This window comes from Melanotaenia boesemani, chromosome 23 (genome assembly GCF_017639745.1).
Source record: "Melanotaenia boesemani isolate fMelBoe1 chromosome 23, fMelBoe1.pri, whole genome shotgun sequence".
NCBI classification, from domain to species: Eukaryota; Metazoa; Chordata; class Actinopteri; order Atheriniformes; family Melanotaeniidae; genus Melanotaenia; species Melanotaenia boesemani.
In genome coordinates, this window is record NC_055704.1 from 27,014,045 (window position 1) to 27,035,015 (window position 20,971).

Sequence of the window (20,971 nt, forward strand, 5' to 3'; positions counted from 1 at the left end):
CGAGAGGTACGCCACCTTACCAGGGTCATTCATTCAGAGCTGATGAAGACTACTCCTGGAGGTGCTCAACCAGAAGAAGGAATATAAGGAAGTCATGCCTGATGGGATTGAAGTCATCTCTCCTGGACCCTCCCAGACTTCCCATCACCCAGCAGGACTCCGGTCAGTGACTGAGGCCGAGCAGTTCTTCCCAGCATGTGGTAAACCCTCCTGACTGGATCAGTTCTGGGCTTAAAAATATAACCGGACCTGAAGATGGTCAATGTTTTCCATGCACAATTATAGCTACCTTAAATTTACGTGATGATCACAATTATTAGTATTTCCCTTTTTTAAATGTTATTTTAATCTTTTCTCCACTTCCTAACGTTTTTATTTAATTCTATTTAACAAAGCTATTACTCATGCCATATTAAAAAGCTAAGTTTGGCAGAACACCGGCATAAATGGACGGGAAAAAAAAGACGAACAAGAAGCGTGATGAAACGTGGTAGGTGGGCCGTCCAGAAAGAGGAGTGGATGGTTATTAAGAAGTGGAAGTACCATTTATGTGTTAAAGTATACAATCTAACAAATGAGAGAAGAATAGATGCTGATGAGTCGGTGTAACACCTGGTGGAGATGCAGAGCCCCACTTAATGAAATTATAATGATGTGTAATTCCTTACTGATCCTGGAGGTAAACTTCCCTGTTTGCTTTGCTGTGGGCAGATCAGCTCGACCTGTTTAGCCGCAACGAGGAGCTGGAGGAGATCTCCACCGCAGACCTGAAGTACCTGCTGCTGCCCGCCCTGCTCGGAGCCCTGCACATGAAGCAGACCAGCCGGAACAAGGGGCTGGAGATCGTCCAGACCGCCCGGGTTTACTTCCTGGACTTCCTGAGGCGATGCAACGACTACAGCAAAAGACTGTAGAAAACTACCAGCTCACACCTGCTCAGATCTAAAGACAAATGTTGAGAGTTTTAGGTCTTAGTCTCAGACTGAGATTTGACAAAGACTGTGAATCACTATTAACGAGACTACAACTAGATTCTAGACGTTTTCTACAGTCTTTTGCAATTCTGTTCAAAGTCTTCTGGTGTAAGCCCAACATTAGATATGAGAAGAAATGAGAAGCTGCATCAGTTGACGTTAAATGACTTGTTCACAGCTGGACATCAATCACCCATGCTGTAGTTATCCAAAAGGAGGCTCCTACCTATTTGCTTAGTTCAATCCAGGTTGGACTTTTTTTTTTTTGGCCAGGAAGTGTTTCTAGGTTTATTGTGGTTTACATATCCACAAAGCGCATAAGAAATCAAGTGAAGAGATATACTGCTTGTTGACCCCAAGCAATTCTATTGGAAACTAAGAAAAGCATGAGAACAGCTCGGTCCACTTCACAGCTTCTGCTAGTTTCTCCACACAAACAAGAGTCACATGGCTGCAGAGACTCTGCTGGTTCCAGAGACGTCTGTCTCACCACGGTGGGACAGAAAAAAGTATTCCTGCTCCAAAAAACTGTGTGTGCCAGTGTGTTTGTTTGAAAGGAACCACGAAGGTCCTGCTGGTTTCCATGGAGATGAAGGAGGTTTTATAGTGAAGGATTGACTATCTCGCCGAAAGTATTATCTCACCTGCCTGGACTCGTATGAGCTTAAGACATCCTATTGTTAATCAAATGAGTTCAGTATGACTGTGACCCTCCCTTTGCAGCAATAACAGCATCAACTCTTCTGGAAAGGCTTTCCACAGGTTTAGGGGTGTTTATAGGAATGACAGTGACCATTCTTCCAGAAGCGCATTTGTGAGGTCAGACACTGATGTAGGACGAGAAAGCCTGGCTCTCAGCCTCCACTCTATATTATCCCAAAGGTGTTCTATCGGGTTGAGGTCAGGACTCTGTGCAGGCTGATCAAGTTCATCCACACCAAACTGGCTCATCCAGGTCTTTATGGGCCTGCTTTCTTCACTGGTACACAGTCATGTTAGAACAGGAAAGGGCCATTCCCAAACTGTTTCCATGAAGTTGGGAGCATAGAATTGTCCAAAATCTTTCATTTCAATTTTTTGTTTTTCTTTATAGAAACATATTAAATTTATTTAAAACAATCTTAAGAGGTGACTGATGAGCCACCATCAATCAATCAATCAATCTTTATTTATAGAGCACTTTTCATACAAATGCAGCACAAAGTGCTTTCCATGGTTAAAACACCGACCCAGGGCACATGGCCAACTGAGAGGCAGAGGAGCCACCCAACCAGACTGAAGAACCCGCAGGACAGAGCCGCAGCAGCCACAGCCGATGAAAGCCCCCGGTGCAGAGAGCCCCCTCCGAGGAAACACTGGGGAAATAACCTAAAAATAATATAAATAGAATAAAAGCATAAAATAAATAAAAATGGGTTAACATAGAAAAATAAATAGGCTAGGGGAATAAAATAAATAAAAATAAAATGAATAAATATTAAGTAAAAGCTAAATTAAAAAGGTGGGTCTTGAGCCTGCTCTTAAAAACATTAACATTCTCTGCAGCCCTGAGCTCCTCCGGCAGGCTGTTCCACAGACGAGGATCATACCACTGGAAAGCTGCCTCTCCGTGAGTATGTGTCCTGACTTTAGGTACAGTCAGGAGGCCAGTACCGGAAGACCTCAGGGGCCGCGAGGGTTCATAAGGTAAAAGCAAATCTGAAAGATAAGAAGGCCCAAGACCATTAAGACATTTAAAAACCAATAAGAGAACCTTAATCAGTCACCTCCTCTACATGGATGACATCCAGCTGTACGCTAAGAGTGAATGAGACATGGACTCACTGATCCACACCATCAGGATCTACAGCAGGGACATCGGAATGTCATTCGGACTGGAGGAATGTGGCCGGATGGCAACAAAGAGAGGACAGGTAGTCCATACAGAGGGCAGTGCACTCCCAGAAGGCAGAATAACAGATGTTTAGGAGAGCTACAAGTACCTTGGCGTACCACAAGCAAATAGCAACCAGGAAGACGCCACAAGGAAAGCTGCCACCGCCACATATCTGCAACGAGTTACTCCTGAGAAGTCAGCTCAGTGGCAAGATCAGACACCCTGCTGGGATAATAAGCTGGCCAAAGGAGGAAGTTCAGACCACAGATGTTAAAACATGGAAGCTGTCCACCGTGCATGGAGGGTTCCACCCCATATCCAGAGTCCAGAGGCTATACACCAAGAACAAAGAGGGAGGCCGAGAACTAGTGAGCATCAGGGCCGCTATCCAAGATGAAACATCCAAGCTCCATGAATTAATCAGGAAAATGGACCAATGTGATGCCTCGCTGAGTGAATGCCTCGGGCAATGGAACCTGGAGGAGAATGAAATGGAGGAGCCATCATGGAGGACAAGCCCTGCATGGGATGTACCACAGACAGAGAGCTGAAGTGGTGCATATGAACAAGTCCTGCCGATGGCTAGAGAGGGCTGGACTGAAGGACAGCACAGAGGCGGTAACCATGGCAGCACAAGAGCAAGCCTTGAGTACCAGGACAATGGAGGCCCAGATCTACCACACCAGGCAGGGCCCCAGGTCTGCTACACCAGGCAGGACCCCAGATCTACCACACCAGACTAGACCCCAAGTCTACCACACCAGGCAGAATCCCAGGTCTACTACCACCAGGCAGGACCCCAAGTCTACCACACCAGACCGGACACCCAAGTCTACCACACCAGACAGGACTCCAGATGCAGGCTGTGCAGAGCCCCCTGAAACAATCCAGCACCTCACAGCAGGGTGAGAGATACTGGCAGACAAAGAATACATGGAACGCCATAACCATGTAGCGTCCATAGTGTCCAGAAAACCAACCAACCGGACAACGTGATCATGGACAAGCAGCAAAGGAAGGCCGTAGTGATGGATGTAGCCACCTGCAACGATGGAAATATCAGGATAAGAAATATGAGAACTTGGAGAAATATCAAGGATTCAAAGGAAGAGCTGGAGAAAACCTGGAAGGTGAAGGTAACAGTAGTACCAGTGGTCATCGGAGCACTGGGGGCCATGTCCCCCACACTGGAGAAGTGGCTCCACCAGATACCTAGAGAACCATCAGACATCTCCATCCAGAAGAGAGCAGTCCTAGCAACAGCTAAGACACTGGAGGACCCTCAAGCTCCCAGGACTCTGGTAGAGGACCCGAGCTGGAGATGGACCCAGCCTACTCAGGGGAGAGGGAAGAGTTTTTTTTATACTGGGTGGGACTTTAACACGTTAATTACGATTAATTACAAAAAAAATTAACGTGTTAAAAAAATTAACACATTTAATTGCAGTTTGCATTCCAAACAAAACGGGACGTTTGTCAGTGCACGAGTTCCAGTACACCGATTAAATTGATAGAAAGCTCAGAGCTCAGCTAAATCAGCATTGGAAACCCCCTCCCCCCTCCATCAGCCTCCAACTCCATATCCAGAGATGTTTCCCTCTGCTCCAGAACCAGACTGGAAGCTGCTGCTGGCTGATCCACCTGGCTTACCATCTTATATTAATGCCTGTTAATGAAGCATGTGGACAAATTTACAAGGTTAAAAGTAACTGTAACATGCTGTAGACTTTTCATTAGAGAGCAGCTGCTAGTTAAACCGCGGGAATGACTCAGAAACACCGTGATTCTTTAACAGGTGTTTATTAGAAGACATAAACAGCGCTATCTCAATCACAACTCACGCTGCTAACCGTTTTACTGTTTTTTTTCCCTCTCTCTTCCCATAATCGACCCGATAATTAATAAAAATAAATAAATGGCAAATTCAAATTAATCAAGTTAATCAATTTATCACCCAGCCCTGCAGTTAACATTTAAGAACTATTCATTACATGGCCAATACTGCTCAGAAGTTCTACATTTCTAAATTTATACTGGAAAACATTCAAGAATTCCTGCTACAAGTCAGATTTTCTTGTCTGGAAAGTACTATTTGAACATTATTAGCTCATTTATCTCTTTGGTTGAACAAACAAAACAAAACCAACATAAAAAAAATACTCTTAACTTCCACTTCTGAGGTGTGGAGGACAGCATCAACTTCACTCAAGGCTGTGCCCAGATAATGAGAAAGAGGAAGGATTGCTTTGTGTAGTGACAGAACTTTATCCTGCTCATCTGAAAGGTTGTGTCACATTTTCCAGTCTAGGAGGGTTAGGGTTTTTGAGTTGTTAGTGACTTTAAACACAACAACGCATCTAAGCACAGAAAAGTAGGAATGTTCTCCTATTGTGTGACGCTCCTGTTATTGCTTATAAAAAGCCATCCTCTTGCTGTTTCGCCATGCTCGTTTTCTCACAGTAGAGCGAAATGAAAGATGAGTTTATTCTAAATTCTGGTATCAGAAGGTACCAGCAGATATCTAAATCCAGGTATAAGACTATAAACCCCTGAATGTCTGCATGTTTTACTGAGGTCATTTCCCTTCATCTCCAGCAGCACCACATTAATTTCCTTATGTCTCTATTCTCTCCACCTCTGCATGTAAACACTCGCCCTCATTCTGTTTGATGTAAAAAATCATTCTTCTTAAATGTCAGCCATAATAGAGCTGCCCCAGATTTACATGGAGGGAGTTAAGTAAATAAAGATTCAGACAATCGTGGCTTCTCTACAGTAGCAAAGGGAGTGGGGGCTTGATGATGGCTGTAGCTTCTGGTGGGTGTCATGTGATCATACACCTCGCTCCCATTGGAAAGGTCAGTGCTATAATTACACACATCAGCAGAAAAGTGGGGACTCGAAAGACTGAAGTCTGGTGTGCTCGCACCCGGCAGAGGGCAGCCAAAAGCTGCCGAGCACAAGTTTATGATCCAGATTTGCAGAGCTTGAATAATCATTAGTTTCCGTCACTGCAGGGACAATGGAAACTTTCCCTGATGACTCATTGCACTGAAGACGAGACGAGGTACGGGTCCAGAAACTCAAACTGTATGTGTGTTCAGACGGACAGCATTGCAGGTAGAGGAGGGAGGTAGACCTAATATTTCCAGCTTGAAGCTTTATGATTTCCAGATGTGTCTGTACTTCATATGCCCACTTATATAAGAAATGCAACCAGCTCTTGCAGTTCCAAGTGTCCAGTGGTTACCTGCTATGATCCCATCCATTTGCTCCAAGGCTGCTGCCAACATCTCACTGGCGTCAGACATCATCTTGAGCTCGATAAATCTGAAAGAGGAAAGACGACAAGTTTTACTAGAAGAAATATGTGAGAGTAAAGATGATAGAATCCATTCTGATGAGGACCAGAGGGTGCCTTGGCTCTCCTCAGGACTGATGTTAAGCTTCTTTTACTGGTTTATAAATGTCTTAATGGTCTTGGGCCTTCTTATTTAGCAGACCTGCTTTTAGATTATGAACCTCACGGACCCTGTGATGGTACTGGCCTCTTAGTTGTTCCTAAAGTCAGAACCAAGACTTCTGGTGAGGCCTCGGTCCACTACTTCAGGTCTGGATTGGACCAGCCTGCCAGAGAACCTCAGGCTGCAGAGACTGTTGCTGGTTTAAAAATTTTTAGCTTTTAACTGAATTTTATTTGATTTTGTTTAGATTTTCACTTATTTATTTTTCTATTTACCACCTGTTTATGTGGCTTTCCATTTTATTGTTTTGTTTTACCCAAGTACAGTGATACCTTGAGATACGAGTGCATTAACATTCAAATTTTTTGAGATACGAGCTGTGATTCGACCAAATTTTTGCCTTAAGATACAAACAGATTTTTGAGATACGAGCATCCGAGCCAACGGATTGGAAGTGGAATTTTGTGAGCTGGAATGGATTAATGGGATTTCAAATCATTTAAATGGGGAAAATTGCTTTGAGATATGAGCACATTGAGATACGAGCAAGGTCACGGAACGAATTAAACTTGTATCTCGAGATATTACTGTACGCAGTTTTTATAAAATCCTTTATTTTATTCCTGAACTCCTTTGTCTGTATTTTTATTCTCGCCACTCCAATCAGTTCTCCAGTGTCTCCTCTTGGGGATCCCTTACACCAGTAGCTCTGCCTGCTCTGTCTGTGGGGTTGTTGCCATGGTGACAGCCCTGGTCTGGGGGGCTGGGGATCCTGCACTGCAGCCCTGTGGCTGTGGTGTGGACCCCGGCCTGTCCTGACCTGGGTGGTCCCTGTGGTGGCGCCCTCTGTGGTCAGGCGTGGGCTGGCTTCCGGTGTGACTGGATCCCCAAGATAACGTTTCCTCCCAGCAGCATCGGCCAGATGTTTTTATTCATCCAGGTCAGACACAGTAGCCAGGGATGAAGGCCATGCTGGTACAGGGTCTGGGTGGGTGGGGGGGAGGGGACATGAACTTTGTATGTGTGTGAGAACTATGAGGTGTGTTTTTATTTCCTGTTATATATATCTGGTGTGTGAATGCCTTTACATTTTGTTTTTAATATGCAGAATTAGTTTTTATTATGTAAAGTACTTTGTGTTGCTTTGTGCATACACACACACACACAAAACTCAGGTTTGTATCGTAGCTCTATAATGCTGCAATGTAGAAAAACTGCAAATATCTAAATTAGTTTAGGGTTTAGAAAATCTTCTACATTAACCTACAAGCCGCATCTATAAAGTCAAAGTGGACTTAAAACTGAGCACCCAGTACAGAGAAACCTGCTGCCGTGCATCTCAGCTCTGGGATCAGCCTGTAAAAACAGCCTCTCTGAACAGCTCTCAAGTTAAAAAACAAAACAAAAGAAAAAAGAAGCTGTTTTGTTAAGATTGTAAAATGACAATATTAAAACGTCCATTTAAAAGAGAAAAAAGAGAGAAGAACTTCAATTAGTGCATTACCTCTAATCCTGTTAGTGCACGGTACAAGCGCTCATTCTTCTTTTCATCTAATTAAGTCTGCAGTCTGGACAACAGCAGCCACAGAGATAAAAAAAAAGTCATCTGCTGGACTTAATATCCAGAACGCCTTATTTTCCGCCACGGTGTAGTCACGGGTGCTCCTGGGCAGCCTCCTATCAGGAATAATGACCCTATTCTCTCAGGGGTCCCAGGCCTTCTAGTGCTGTATGCTCAGCATGTGAAACTCCCATAACAAATGTGGACAGTATCCTCATGACCACCCAATACAAACAGTTATCACATGTCTGGTCATTACTCTTACAAGATCTGAGTGGAAGAAATGGAGGCAGGATACTGACAGAGCTGCTGACAGCATTAAAACAGAGGCTCTCCTTGTTCAAATGGCCATGGTGGGGAGGGGAAAGGAGCGGTCCATTTCCTCTCTTTTTGAGGTAGAAACCGGCATTAAGACAGTAATTAAACAACAATTAACAACCTTTGCACTGTGGCTTGCTGTTGACACAGGGAGCCTTGAGTGTTTCCCTGCCTCTAAAAAGCATCAGACAGCTCCAGATCTGCAGGAATCTGGAGTCAATGTCTGAAAACAACCTGCTTTCTAAATCAATTTTAAAGCCCCAGTGGGGATGGAGGGTAAAGGAACACCACAGATGCATATCTTAGCGGCATGTTCTCCTCCACAAGTATTTCCGTAATTCGATGGAAAACTATCATTCGCGCTCACAAGGATGGGGGCTGTGTTTGGACAGCTGCTAACTCAAACAAGAGGTAGATTCCTGCTGCTTGTTTCTTCCCCAAAGAGATCAGTTGATTTTATTATTGAAAATATAACAATTCCCAAAAATTGGGATGCTGTGTAAAATGTAAATGAAAACAGAATACAATGATTTACCAAACATAAACCAATATGTTATTCCCCATAAAACATATGTTGCAGCTGAGATGTTTCACCATGTGATGAAAATATGAGCTGATAGTGAATCTGATGGAAAAAGATGGAACAGGAGCAACAAAAGGCTGGAAAAGTACCTGGTACAAACCAGAAACACCTGGAGGAGCATTGGACAACTAATCAGGTTACCTGGCAACAGGTCAGTAACATGACTGGGTATAAAAGGAGCATTTCAGAGAGGCAGAGTCTCTCACATGAAGAGATGGACAGATAGGCCTGTTGCAATAAGCAATAAGTTAATAAGTTATTTGCACGGTAAGAAAAAATTAATGTGATAAGTTTGCCAGCACAATCATTTTTTTTTTTTTAACCATAGACTGTTTATGACAGTCTCTTGCGGAGTGATCTCTCTCGTGTCATACTTGGCAGCAGCATGTTGCAGCACAAGACCGTGGTGAACCACTAACGTGCGAGCTGGTACGCAGCATTTGTTTTACAGGGCTGCCAACTCTCACGCATCAGCCGTGAGATTCGCGCATTTGAGTGGCTTCTCACACTCTCATACTAAACCTCCGATTCTCAGGCTGAAATACACATAAATCGGCTAATCGAGAGGTTATGGAGGATTCCGAGTGAGCCGCATTACTTTTGGGGCGGTGTTCTGGCGTATGTGGAAAAGCGCAGCGTCAGAGCAGCAATGCGGCATCGCAGCAGCGCGGCGTTGGAGCAGCACGGTGTCGCAGCAGCGCGGTGTCGGAGTAGCAGTGCGGCGTTGCAGTAGTGCGGTGTCGGAGCAGCGGCACTGAAGCAGTGCAACATTGGAGCAGCGCGGCGTCGTAGGAGCAGCACTGTGTCACAGCAGCAGGACAGCGTTGCAGCAGCGCGGCATCGGAGTAGCTGTGCAGCATCGCAGTAGCATGACGGTGGCGCAACAGCAGGACAGCGTCACAGCAGCAGCAGCACGGCGTCACAGCAGCGTGGCGTCGGAGTAGCAGGGCAGTGTCGCAGCAGCAGGATGGCGTCGCAGCAGCGCAGTACACTCACTGCTCATAGATCAGTCTGAAACGCAGTGATGAGGGGAGATATATCAGCTTCATAAACAGCAATGATGCATGATGCCCAGTATATATATATATTTTTTTTTTTTTAATACAGTGGTACTAACTAGCAGTTTTGTTGGGTTTCCCTGTCTGAGCCCCATGTTTAATTTTTTTTTTTTTTTATATATTTTTTGGTTGTTGTTGTTTACAGAACAGAGACTTTATTTTCTATCATACTTACTGTTTTTGGTTGTGTTTGGTTTTCATTCCTTGTTATTCTTCCAGTTCCAGTGTAAAATGTTCTTTAGAAATTAAAGTTTATTCCTCTTTGAAAGGGTGTACTTCCATTATTATGGCATTGTCATTGTATTAGTTGGAAATGGTCTCAAAATGACATAACTTTGCACAATATTTACAGACGTGCTGCTGCCAATCAGATTCAAAATGAGCTCAAAAAGGTTCATTTAGTCTTCTTTTTTAATATATTAAAGCTTTATTCTTTCAGACAAAGATGAAGGAAGAACCTGGTGGATGTGAGAAGTTCATCAGGTTGCCTAGGAATAACAGCTGATAAATGACATCACCGCCGTCAGATAACGTTGTGAGGAAGGCTGCAGCTGCCAGTCGAAAGTGAAGGTAAACAACAAGAATCTGATATTTTCCATGACGTGGTGGAATGTGTCAGACGTGTTTATTTTCGACTGGGAATAAAATGTGGGTTGATGAGATTTCATCATCGTTCAGCATCAAGGCTGCTGTGGAATTGGGGTTTTATATCTGACAGCTGGGTGGAGAAAAACACCCAGCTTTTTCCTGTCTAGTTTCCTGGCTCAAGTCTATGAGGGGACAGAATCAGAATAAAATACATAAGCATGTAGGAATAGCTTAGATAAAATCACATCAGATGTGGTTTAATAAGGTTCACAAGAAATCCCCCTGCAGTACAGTATGAATCCACATGCTAGTCATTTAGGGTCATTTTGCGTAAATACCTGAGAAAAGTGAAGAGGGGGTTCATTATTTCCTTGGTCCTTTTAACTTGCTTTTACCCTCTGTGATGTGTGTGTGTTTGATGGGAAGGGGTGGGGGGTGGGCTTGCTGCTATTGGGTTGGGGTTCTGGGGGATTTTACTCTCTGTAAAGCACCTTGAGTTGCTATTTTTATGTATGAAAGGTGCTATATAAATAAAGTTTGATTTGATTTGATTAAGTACTTATCTACGCATCAGGACAAGACAGAAACTTTCCATGTAAACAGAATTGTTCATTATTAACGCAGACCCTAGCTTAAAATGTCCGGCTCAGTGTTTTCCCTTGTTTTTGATCAGTGATCATCTGGTCATCCGGAAAGAGATTATCTGACCCAAAATTCAAGAGACAAGAGTCCAGTTTAAACCAGGTGGGTGAGAGTCTTTATGGATTCATGAAGACAAATGACACAGTCCAGGACCGCACAGTGAGTGGAGGAGTTACCACCACACACTGCTGAGCAGGCTGGGCCTTCAGTCAACTTTACACCAGCGCCTGGTACCAACATCCCGCTGACCTTTCCCTCCCCTCTTCTCTAAATCCCTGAAGGACTGCAGAGTCTCAAACATCAGACCTGATCTGTAAAAAAGACCAGCGAGATGTCTGAGACTGAGAAAAGATTTGCTTTGTGTTTAACATGGCTGCCTTCAATATTTATATGACATTTCCACAGTTAAACAGAAAAATACCTCATATTATTAGGTTTTTAAACGAATATTAAATAAAAACTTGTTTTTTTGTTTTTGATACTCACCTCTGAACAAAAAACCCAATGACAAAGCACACAATAACCAAAACATTTACAATACCCATGTTTGCTATTTTAAAACCCTTAATAATGAGATTAAGCTATTAGCTTAAAACCATCATATCGCTGGGATTTATTAATCTGTCACTGTCAAACTAAAGTATATACATATACATACATACACATATATACATACATACACATATATATATATATATATATATATATATATATATATATATATATATTCTCTGCATGTATGTCAGAACACGAGTGAAGTCTTGAAAACTTGTATTATAGTGCAGGTACTCGTTCTGATGGCGATCAGAAACTGCGATCACTCCTCCTTTAGTTTCTAACATAATAGGCGATATTGTGGACAGCTGTAAGAATCAGGGGTTTCATAGCAGGAGCAGGACCAGCCCAAATAAGCAACTAAACTCCTAAAAAACCCTAACCCCTAACCCTAAAAAAACAAGCCCAGAAACCCACAACTGACCATATTTGCAATAGACCTAACAGAAAAACCAGCTGAAAGTCTCTGAAACAGGCAGATTTAGAAACTGTGCTGCCTTTCTTCGGCGCAGCCGTCTGTATTCCTGTTTGTTTCATCTACAGCTAGTTTACTGCACTCGCCGGGAGCCTCACACGATTGGCTGAGTGCACCACATGGAGTGGCTTACCTCACCTGCAATTGGTCCGCGTGTTTCCTGACCACTACCGTAAAGACTGTAAAAGTTGTGCCAGTTAAAATGAAAGCACCCGTTCAGATTTCAGATTTTAACTCCGGGTCCATGTGGGACAGGTTCTGGGTCCGGATCTGGACCGCGGTCCGCTTGTTAGTAACCCCTGCTTTATGGCCTCTTAATGATTCAAACAACACCCTGACGGACAGACTGAGATGGGATCCGGACGTCCTCGCTGCCAGACCTGAAACATCTTTTCCTCTGACACAGACCGCCATCGTTGTTCTGTGTTTGTTTAGGTCACGCATCCTCTATTCCTCTCACACACAGGTGTAATCTGCCCTGATTAGAAAAGATAAATCATCATTTTTTTAGTCAGTTTGGTCAAATGAGCAGCTTCGTTTTCACCTGAATGTCACAGAAAATCCAGCTGAGACCAATTCTGACTACACCAGATATGAGAAGTCCACCATCACAGATCGGTGAGGTACGGGCACATTTCCGGAATGTTTCTGCCGTGTTTTCTGTTTTAAAATGAAATCTGTTAAGAATAAAAACAGAGAGGACAACACTCACAGTCCCTTGATTAATGGCAGATTGTCCATAAAAAAAAGGTTAAAGGTCAAATTCCAGACTGAAACTCCGGGTCAGTCTGCAGTAAGATGTTCATGTTACTTGTATTAGTGAAACCAGCTTCTTTGACAATAATTATTCACTATTTAACGTTTGAATTAATTTAATTTGCTTTCAAATCTGAAAAAGGAATTTTAAAAAATCTGGTATTAAAAATAATTCTACTATGAGACAAAAGTGTCTGAAAATCAAACTTGACTTTTCTAGATTCTAGAAGCAGTTTTAACATCAACCAGATGGACTGAAAAAGGTATGGAGGCTGCCTGAAAACAAGCTGGGGTTACTTGACCATAACACACACACCCACACGTACCTACACACACCCACACACATAGCTACACATACACACACACACCCATAAACATACCTACACACACCCCCACACCCACACACGTACCGACACCCACACACCTACCTATACACACACACACCCACATACACACCCACCCAGGCCTCCACTGCTGCCTCCTCCTAGAATAACCGGCCAGCTGTGGTGCAGATGTCGACTCATTGTGTTACCAGTGGCATCGTTTGTAGTAACTTAGAGCAGCTAATAGCAGCAGGTTTTAGAGCCACTGCTGTATTTGCTGAATGAAAACACCAGTGCATTCATAAATCTGTCTGAAAATGGGCTTCACAACAGGTCACCGGGTCAGAGTCTGATGCTGACATATAACACCATTCTGTGTCCTTTACTATCCAGATAATACCCCCACTGCTGTGGAACCAGCTGTTTCCCAGCCACAGTGTAGCTACATCGGTCTTCTTATACAGACCCAAGTCCCAAAAGGTTGGAACCCTGGAAAAAAAGAAAAGTAGTTCCAGGGTGACGTTCAGCACGGTGTAAAAAGTAGTTCCAGGGTGACGTTCAGCACGGTGTAAAAAGTAGTTCCAGGGTGATGTTCGGCATGGTGTAAAAAGTAGTTCCAGGGTGACGTTCAGCACGGTGTAAAAAGTAGTTCCAGGGTGATGTTCAGCATGGTGAAGCATCTCTTCTTCTAACATGTCTGGAAACGTCTGGGAAGTGAGGAGACCAGTTGCTGGAGTTTTAGGAGAGGAATGTTGTCCCATTCTGGTCTGATGCAGGATTCTAGCTGCTCTACAGTCCTGGACCTTGGTTGCTGGATTTCTGCTTTCATGATGCTCCAGATGTTGTGTACTGGTGAAAGGTTTGGACTGCAGGCAGGCCAGTTCAGCAGCCGGACTCTTCTCCTGTGAAGCCATGCTGCTGTGATGGATGCAGGATGTGGTTCAGCATCGTCTTGCTGAAATCTGCAAGGCCTTCCCTGAAAGAGAAGTTGTCTGGATGGGAGCAGATGTTGCTCTAAAACCTCCATGTACTTTTCAGCATTGATGGAGCTTCACAGATGTGGAAGCTTCCCACGCCATAGGCACTAATGCAGCCCCATCCCATCAGAGATGCAGCTTTTCACCTGTCCACTGATAACAAGCTGGATGCTCCCTCTCCTCTTTAGTCTGCAGGACACGCCGTCAATGCTTTCCACAAACTAGTTCACATCTTCATCCAGGTTTCCACTTTGCCTCAGACCATTTTAAATGAGCTTTGGTCCAGAGAAGACGGAAGAAGCTGGTTCTGGATCCTGTTCACATCTGGCTTCTTCTCTGCATGATGGAGCTTTAACCTGCATTAGTGGGTTTCAGGGTGAACTGTGTTCACAGACGGTGGTTTCTGGAAGTCTTCCTGAGTCCATGTAGTGGTTTTCAGTAGAGAATCATGTCTGCTTTCAATGCAGTGCTGCCTGAGGACCCAAGATCACCAGCATCCAGTTTGACCTTCTGCCTTGTCCCAAGCACACAGTGATTCCTCCTTATTCTTTCAGTGTTTTCATGATATTGCACACTGTAGATGGTGGGATCCTCAAAGTCTTTACAATTTCCACAATTCCACAGTTCCACAATGTTTAGACCCAGTTTGTCTCAGGTTGGTGAAGCTCTGTCCATCTTTCTATCTGAGAGACTCTGCCTCTCTGAAATGCTCCTTTTATACCCAGTCATGTTACTGACCTGTTGCCAGGTAACCTGGTTAGTTGTCCAATGCTCCTCCAGGTGTTTCTGGTTTGTACCAGGTACTTTTCCAGCCTTTTGTTGCTCCTGTTCCAGCTTTTTCCATCAGATATGTTGCTGCATCAGATTCACTATCAGCACCACAGAGTTAAGGTAACTTGTAGCCAATATCTAAACTCATTCATTATAATAAGCACTCATTTGTAAGTCACTTTGGATAAAAACATCTGCTGAATAAATGTGTCTGCACTACTGCAAACACACACGGCACTGTTAAACAGCTGATCCTGTCCACAGGATATTGTATGAAAACTAAAACAATATAAAGATATACACATACACATATATAAGTATAAATATACTTTGCAGAACCAGAGACAAAGCTATGAAGGTCATATAAAAGTGTGGACCATCTACTTTTGCCTTTTTACATTTGAGTAATAAATGTAAAAAAAAGAACATACCGCAGAGACAGGAAGGCCTTAAAATAAAAGTTATTCTGATTATTGAAAATTAGAAGAAAACAAAGAGGCCCAGAATTTCTCCCAGAGAAGACGTTTCTATCAGAATCTGTATTCACTCTCATATCTACGCTCCCTGTCCACTTTATCAGGTCCACCTGTTCAACACAAATCAGCCAATCACATGGCAGCAGCTCAATGCATGCAGTCATGTAGACATGGTGAAGTTCAAATTGATTAATCGTTCAGCTGCTTTCTAGAACATGACTGGACTCCAACGGCCTCCATAGCCACCAGATCTCAGTGCAGTAGAGCAGCTTTGGGATGTGGTGGAACAAGAGATTCTTATCATGGACGAGCAGTTGGGATGTCACGATTACATACGTTCTTGGTACAATTACTGCCAAAGAAATAATCACGAGATACAACTATCCAGACTGTAGGGTCTTCCCGAATCACAACTCTAAACTTTTAAACTCGATACGTATACTAAGGATGGTACTTCATACTCTGTACCATTTTCAATGTAGAGGAGAAAAAACTTCTTTTTAAAAAAATCAAAGTAAGAAAACCACAAAACACAACTCAATCAAAAAAATCTATTATTTGTTTTATTATTTTATTCACCTCATTTAAATGATGGCACACTTCTCCTCCACCAGATGTGCAAAGACATGTGCACGTAGGTGAGCACGCTCCTACAGCTGTGTGTGGCGTACATAACAGATAACCAGCTTCACTAACTTACCCTCCATCCCACCGATAATTTGTGAAAAATCTGGATTTTATTTTTTTCCTCTTCTATATGCACCGCAGACGCTGTCCTTGGGCTTCAACAGGTAGCAGTGGACTCAGCCTTCCCTCTGCACCAGAACGGCGCTTGTCTGGAAACTCGGACATACAGTGGAGAGAGCCGCCACTCACGCCTGGAATCCAGCTGTGCATGTAACCGCAGTGAGAAACGCTGCGTTCTCCGAGATGCAGAACACAACTTCAGCCCACAAGCTCTTGTTAAGAGACAACCAACATCAGGGGTTTTATTTCCACAGTGGATCTTGCTTAGCCCTAATATGTGACAGTAAGCCAGGGCGGGCTCATTCTGAGTCTGGTCATGGAGCAGAGCTGGAACTGGGCGAGGACTGAGCCACTTGCGAGTGCTTTAGATAGTGGAAGGGTCTCCAGAAGCACCTGCTGCTTACTGAAGGGTGCCTCATGGCTGTCTTCAGACGTCTTCAACAACCCCAGGAAAGAGTTGTCACTAACCCCTCTTTAGAAAGAGTTGCTAGAGAGGTCTGAAAACTCGCTAAGTATAGCGACAAAATCGTTAAGTTGGCAGCACTCAGTGGGTCCACCAGGTAGCTGCCTGCTGCAGTGCCTGTTCAAAATGGGAGGAGGGCTGGTCCTTTCCATTAGCTACAAGATTATTTTGCATTAATTTCCCAACACTTTGAATGTGTAAAATCACGAAGACCCCTCATAGGTCTTTATCCCAGTATGGGAAGCTAATTTTGGGCATGTGGATGATCAGACATGATCTTTCACATAAAGTGACAATATTTAGAAATTTATACAATTAACTAATTGTGGCATTTAATACAGCAGTTAATTGCAAAATTCAGTAATTGTGAAATCCCTGATGTGCAGCCAACAAACCTGCAACAACTGTGTGATGCTATCACCTCAATATGGAGCAAAAAAGAAAAAGGGGGTCCAACCCAGCACTCTAAGATGGACCTGATTAAGTGGACAGTGAGTGTATGGGCTCGGAAGGACCTAACCCCCAACACTTCAAAAGGGACATGTAAGCATAAACAAAAACATGTGCCAATAACAAAGTAAAATATTATTCAGTGTGGCTTCTAATTTGGTGAATTAGTCCATGTTTGAACTCAAGAAAGCCGGGAGAGCCAAATATTCTAACTAAAGAAGTTTAAGACTGCAGGGACATGGGCTGTTTACCTGAATTTAACACCAATAAAACTGTATCACGTCATTATTTAACAAGTTCCTAACTAGACTGATCATCGTGAGATTTCCCTGTCCAATCATCATGTGGTCTGAGGTTACGAGCCGATTTGTCCCAATAATCCGCTCTGAAACAGGTCGTAGCCCACAAATGGGAATATTGAACATGTTCAATATTTCAGAGCTGATTTCTGAGGAACGCCGACAACTCGTGCATTCTGACTGCGTGAATGGTGACGTGGTAAGGAATGTAGCCAATCAGAGAGCGAGCTGGCTGGGGAACAAGGAAGTAAATAAAGTCTGTGTTCACGCCATCTCCAGTCTGGTATTTTTTTTTCAATTCCGGCTTTTTCTGTTAACAATAGTCCCAAAACCACCATCATTCTCTCTTCTTGAATGTCCTCTTCCATGCTAGATGTTGTGTTTTCCGGTTGTTGCTATGGTTCTTCTTCTACGTTTTTGCCGGTTGTTGCTTTACAACGTTTTGACGTTTGTCTGGCTCGGAGGACTAGATTGTAGATGAGCTGCGGGACAGCATCGTCACGTGTGTGTTGTTTTGTGATTACATTATCGATGCCACCACACACAGTACGATTTTTTATCTTCACATGTGAGGTCTAGACCAGATAAAAATCTCATAAGATTAAAAAAAAACCCTTATGTGTACCAGGCCTAAGTGAAACTACAGTTATACTTGGAAAGGCAGCGTAAAAGTCTTGAAATGCTCCCATGGCAGTCGCTTCCATGTTAAAGCAAATCTCCTGTCATACACTCTCCTTTTGTTTACCCTCCCCCATGAGAGACGGTCGTCTGTACTTGTAGCCCGGGCTGCTGTGGGTTGCTTGACAGAAACAGCAGTTCAAACTTTAAACTGGAGCTTTATTTCTCTCTGCAGCCACATTGAAATATTGCACAAGCAACTCTTTGTTTTTCAGAGACTCACATGGGTAGCACCGTAGTTATTGCAGTATTTCCATGTGGCCTCAACAACGTTAGAGGCAGTAATCACACTGAAGGGGAAGAGGAAAAAAAAAAAAGAAAACAAAGAAGGGAGCTTGAGGAAATGAGCAACAGATCTTAGCATACCGAAGAAAATCCATTTCTTTGCTTTTCTTACAGATCTGTCCTCAGAAAAAAAAACCTAAATATTCATGTCACAATCTTAAATCCGTTTTAAAGAGAAACTGAGGAGATGAATTAACACTGCAGATGAATGACAGTGTCCACCATGAATGAGCTGAAAGAATAAACAAGCCTGGAACAGAGGCATCCCACACTCAGGAAGACCTTCGCCTAGTCCCATCAGGAAGCGTTTCCTGGAACACTGGAGAAATGTCTTCCTACTTAAAAACAACCATTTTCCTGCAATCCCAGCTCTAACAGCTCCACAGCTGTCCTGATAGATCCGTCACACCAAGACACTGCAGCATCAACTCTCCTCGGTTCAGATAGGAATCTGCACGGCTCATTTACGAAACGAACCTTTAGTTCATTTCAAACAAATGTTTCTGATTAAGTTAATATCGTAATTCAATTTCAGAGGCACGTAAACACCCAGATATATCATACAGCCTGAAAATGACAGCTACCTCATTTCAAAATGCACTACAGCAAGATCACTGTACCAGGAATGAAAGGAATGTCAGTGTCTGGAAAAACTGGTGTCTGAGACAGAAAAGCCCATCAGTTATTTGGGCTCGTGGTTTTATATAAGATAAAGTCTGGAAAGGAGCAAAGTGGGAGCCAAGAACTGCAAAGTTTACTTTGTTCAATGAGATACTATCCGCGGCTGTGTGTTGAGAGTACAAACATGGTTACTGACAGAGATGGAAATAAAATCCGTTATTATGCTAAAAGTTTTCCTGGGGGCATCAGAGGATGGCAGACAGCCGCCAGGCAGTGTCTCAGGTGGGACGTTTATCTGAACAGATGCAGACTACAGACCTTTATCCAAACAAATGCTCTACAAGTCCAAGTTGCAGACTGAAAGAAAAATTAATGCTGTGTTTCTCTTCTACTCTAAATGATGGACAGAGGAGTCATTCATGACTTGGTGCCCATATTTAGAAACCCATGACGCTTCCATAAATTGATTTAAAGGCAATAAAGTTAAGGTGAAACATTTTATTTTTGGATTTTTAGCAAAGGCCTCGAAGCAAAGGTTTGGGCATCCTATAAGATGAGATACTTTGGAAGAACCTGGTTTCTTTAGCAGCTAAGGGTGTTTTTGGGGAGGGATATTCACTCAGTTTTCTACATTAGTCTTTTGAGTTTTGTCCTTAGAGTTTTAATGGATTCTGTCTGATGGAGGATTGTGAGGGAACCTCTACAAGTTAGCCTTTGCAAACCCATGTTCCTTTAATTCAAATTTGTACTGTTTTAAAACAGTCCTTTATTATCAGAAAAACAATGATTATCCTGTTTTGTGGCCACTAATCATCTAAATATTCAGAGTGCTGGGCAGCTGCTCGTTGTTGAAACTATTTCTGAGGAGTAACAGTATCACTTGACCTTTCCTAATGACTGAACAGGTCGTCAGCCTTAATAAGTTAATGAATAAATTAATGAGTTAATGAGACCTTGAGAAAAACTCTGCATATTGACACTTTATTTTATTCATACCAACCTTGCCCAAAAAATACGATAGTCGTGCGTTAAACAGTGAAAGTAATGGTTTGTCTTTAACTTCATGCATTTTAGAGGTCATTTAATCTTCTAGCTTAAGTATTTCTAGTTACATAAATCTCTTCAATACCAAAGCTGCCATAATTTAACATATCCCAGTTTAACACATAGGTCTAACAAAGGAATTCAGATCTTAAGACAAGTTTACATCAAGTATTGTATTTGGACCGAATTTGTTGTATCCAACACTTCTACTACAGTAGCTAAGATTGCTTCTTTTTTTTTTTTTTACAGAAAACAAAGCAGATATGTAAATCAATAAAATATCAGTGAACCACAACATACTAGCTTCCTTTCCGATTCCTCGCAAATGCGTCACTAATAAGAAACAGTTAAAATACATTATTTCAAGTTAAAAAAGCAAGCCTTAAGGATGAGGAGGGAAACCTTTTGTCAGTGCGTTTGATAATATAAATATATTAAGCTACAACTGGCACAACTACAACACAAACAAATGAGCTTCTGAGATGTGAGTTGAAGACATTAAAGGTTATGCTAGTTCTCCAACGAAGCGAGGACCAGCAGACCATTACCTAAAAACTAAAAATCACTTTTTTAAAACTTCATTTAACTTACTGTTTTCGATGGAGAGATGTTAAGAACTGGATCGTACAGTATCCTGAACAGTCCTTCCAAACACTGAGGACTTTTCACCGGAGTTTCATCGTTCGCGTTGCGCTCTCATTCAATCTGAAAGGAATTTCATCTCTGGCTTCACTCAAACCGACAGCCGTCAAGGTAGTCATGCGCAGTACACACAGGAAGTTGACCCTTCACAATGTAGTGGAGAGGGAGAAGGCGCTTCCTTTTCATTTCCGGTATAATTGCAACGTTTTTCCCACATAAATAAATAAATAAATAAATACATAAAATAAAATAAATAAAAATAAATGTACTGATAATTATCGTTGCATACGATTTACCAAATTTAAAAAATTGCCTCAAGGAATAGTTTTAATATACGATATATAT

At 42.7% G+C, this 20,971-nt stretch overlaps 1 protein-coding gene across 4 annotated transcripts in view; it reads right to left on the reverse strand.

The window, feature by feature from the left end:
- LOC121634540 (liprin-beta-1-like) overlaps positions 1-20,721 on the reverse strand; it is a 57,507-nt gene extending 36,786 nt beyond the window's left edge. For 3 of the 4 annotated variants that reach the window (XM_041977242.1, XM_041977243.1, XM_041977240.1), the window contains exons 1-2: positions 20,576-20,721; positions 6,101-6,180 (exon numbers count right to left, since the gene is read on the reverse strand). In XM_041977242.1, coding sequence (XP_041833176.1) covers positions 6,101-6,164 — 64 coding nt within the window. In that variant the 5' untranslated portion in view covers positions 6,165-6,180; positions 20,576-20,721. Of the gene's footprint in view, positions 1-6,100; positions 6,181-12,748; positions 12,757-20,575 lie in introns of all 4 variants that reach the window. The other variant, XM_041977241.1, reaches the window with a different exon arrangement.
- Positions 20,722-20,971: the final 250 nt, after the last annotated feature.